The sequence below is a fragment of the Merops nubicus genome, unplaced genomic scaffold (genome assembly GCF_000691845.1).
Source record: "Merops nubicus isolate BGI_N331 unplaced genomic scaffold, ASM69184v1 scaffold47766, whole genome shotgun sequence".
Lineage (NCBI taxonomy): Eukaryota > Metazoa > Chordata > Aves > Coraciiformes > Meropidae > Merops > Merops nubicus.
This window is the reverse complement of record NW_008617867.1, coordinates 1-316: the sequence shown is the minus strand read 5'-3', so window position 1 is coordinate 316 and position 316 is coordinate 1. Positions and strand designations below refer to the sequence as shown.

Genomic DNA, 316 nt, shown 5'->3' with positions numbered 1-316 from the left:
CTGCTGTCCGTCTTCCCCCTTCTTCATTTTTTTGTGTGGTGCTTTGTGCATCGCCAAGGTGGGGCGAGCGGGGCGAGGTTGTCCTGGGCGGAAGCAGGCGGGGATGGAGAGGGCAAGGGCCCTCCTTCACCCTCTCTGAATTTCACAGGTGAGAAGCCCTTCAAGTGCGAGTTTGAGGGCTGCGACAGGCGCTTCGCCAACAGCAGCGACAGGAAGAAACACATGCACGTCCACACCTCGGACAAGCCCTACATCTGCAAGGTGTGCGACAAATCCTACACCCACCCCAGCTCACTTAGGAAACACATGAAGGTAA

The 316-nt window shown here is 57.3% G+C and overlaps 1 protein-coding gene across 1 annotated transcript; it reads left to right on the top strand.

Annotated features, from left to right (window-relative positions):
* Positions 1-148: 148 nt before the first annotated feature.
* On the top strand, positions 149-313 carry LOC103775794 (zinc finger protein ZIC 3-like; the record flags this gene model as incomplete). The annotated part of the gene is made up of 1 exon (XM_008943266.1): positions 149-313. A coding segment is annotated over one exon (165 nt), but the record flags the coding sequence as incomplete, so codon positions are not given.
* Positions 314-316: the final 3 nt, after the last annotated feature.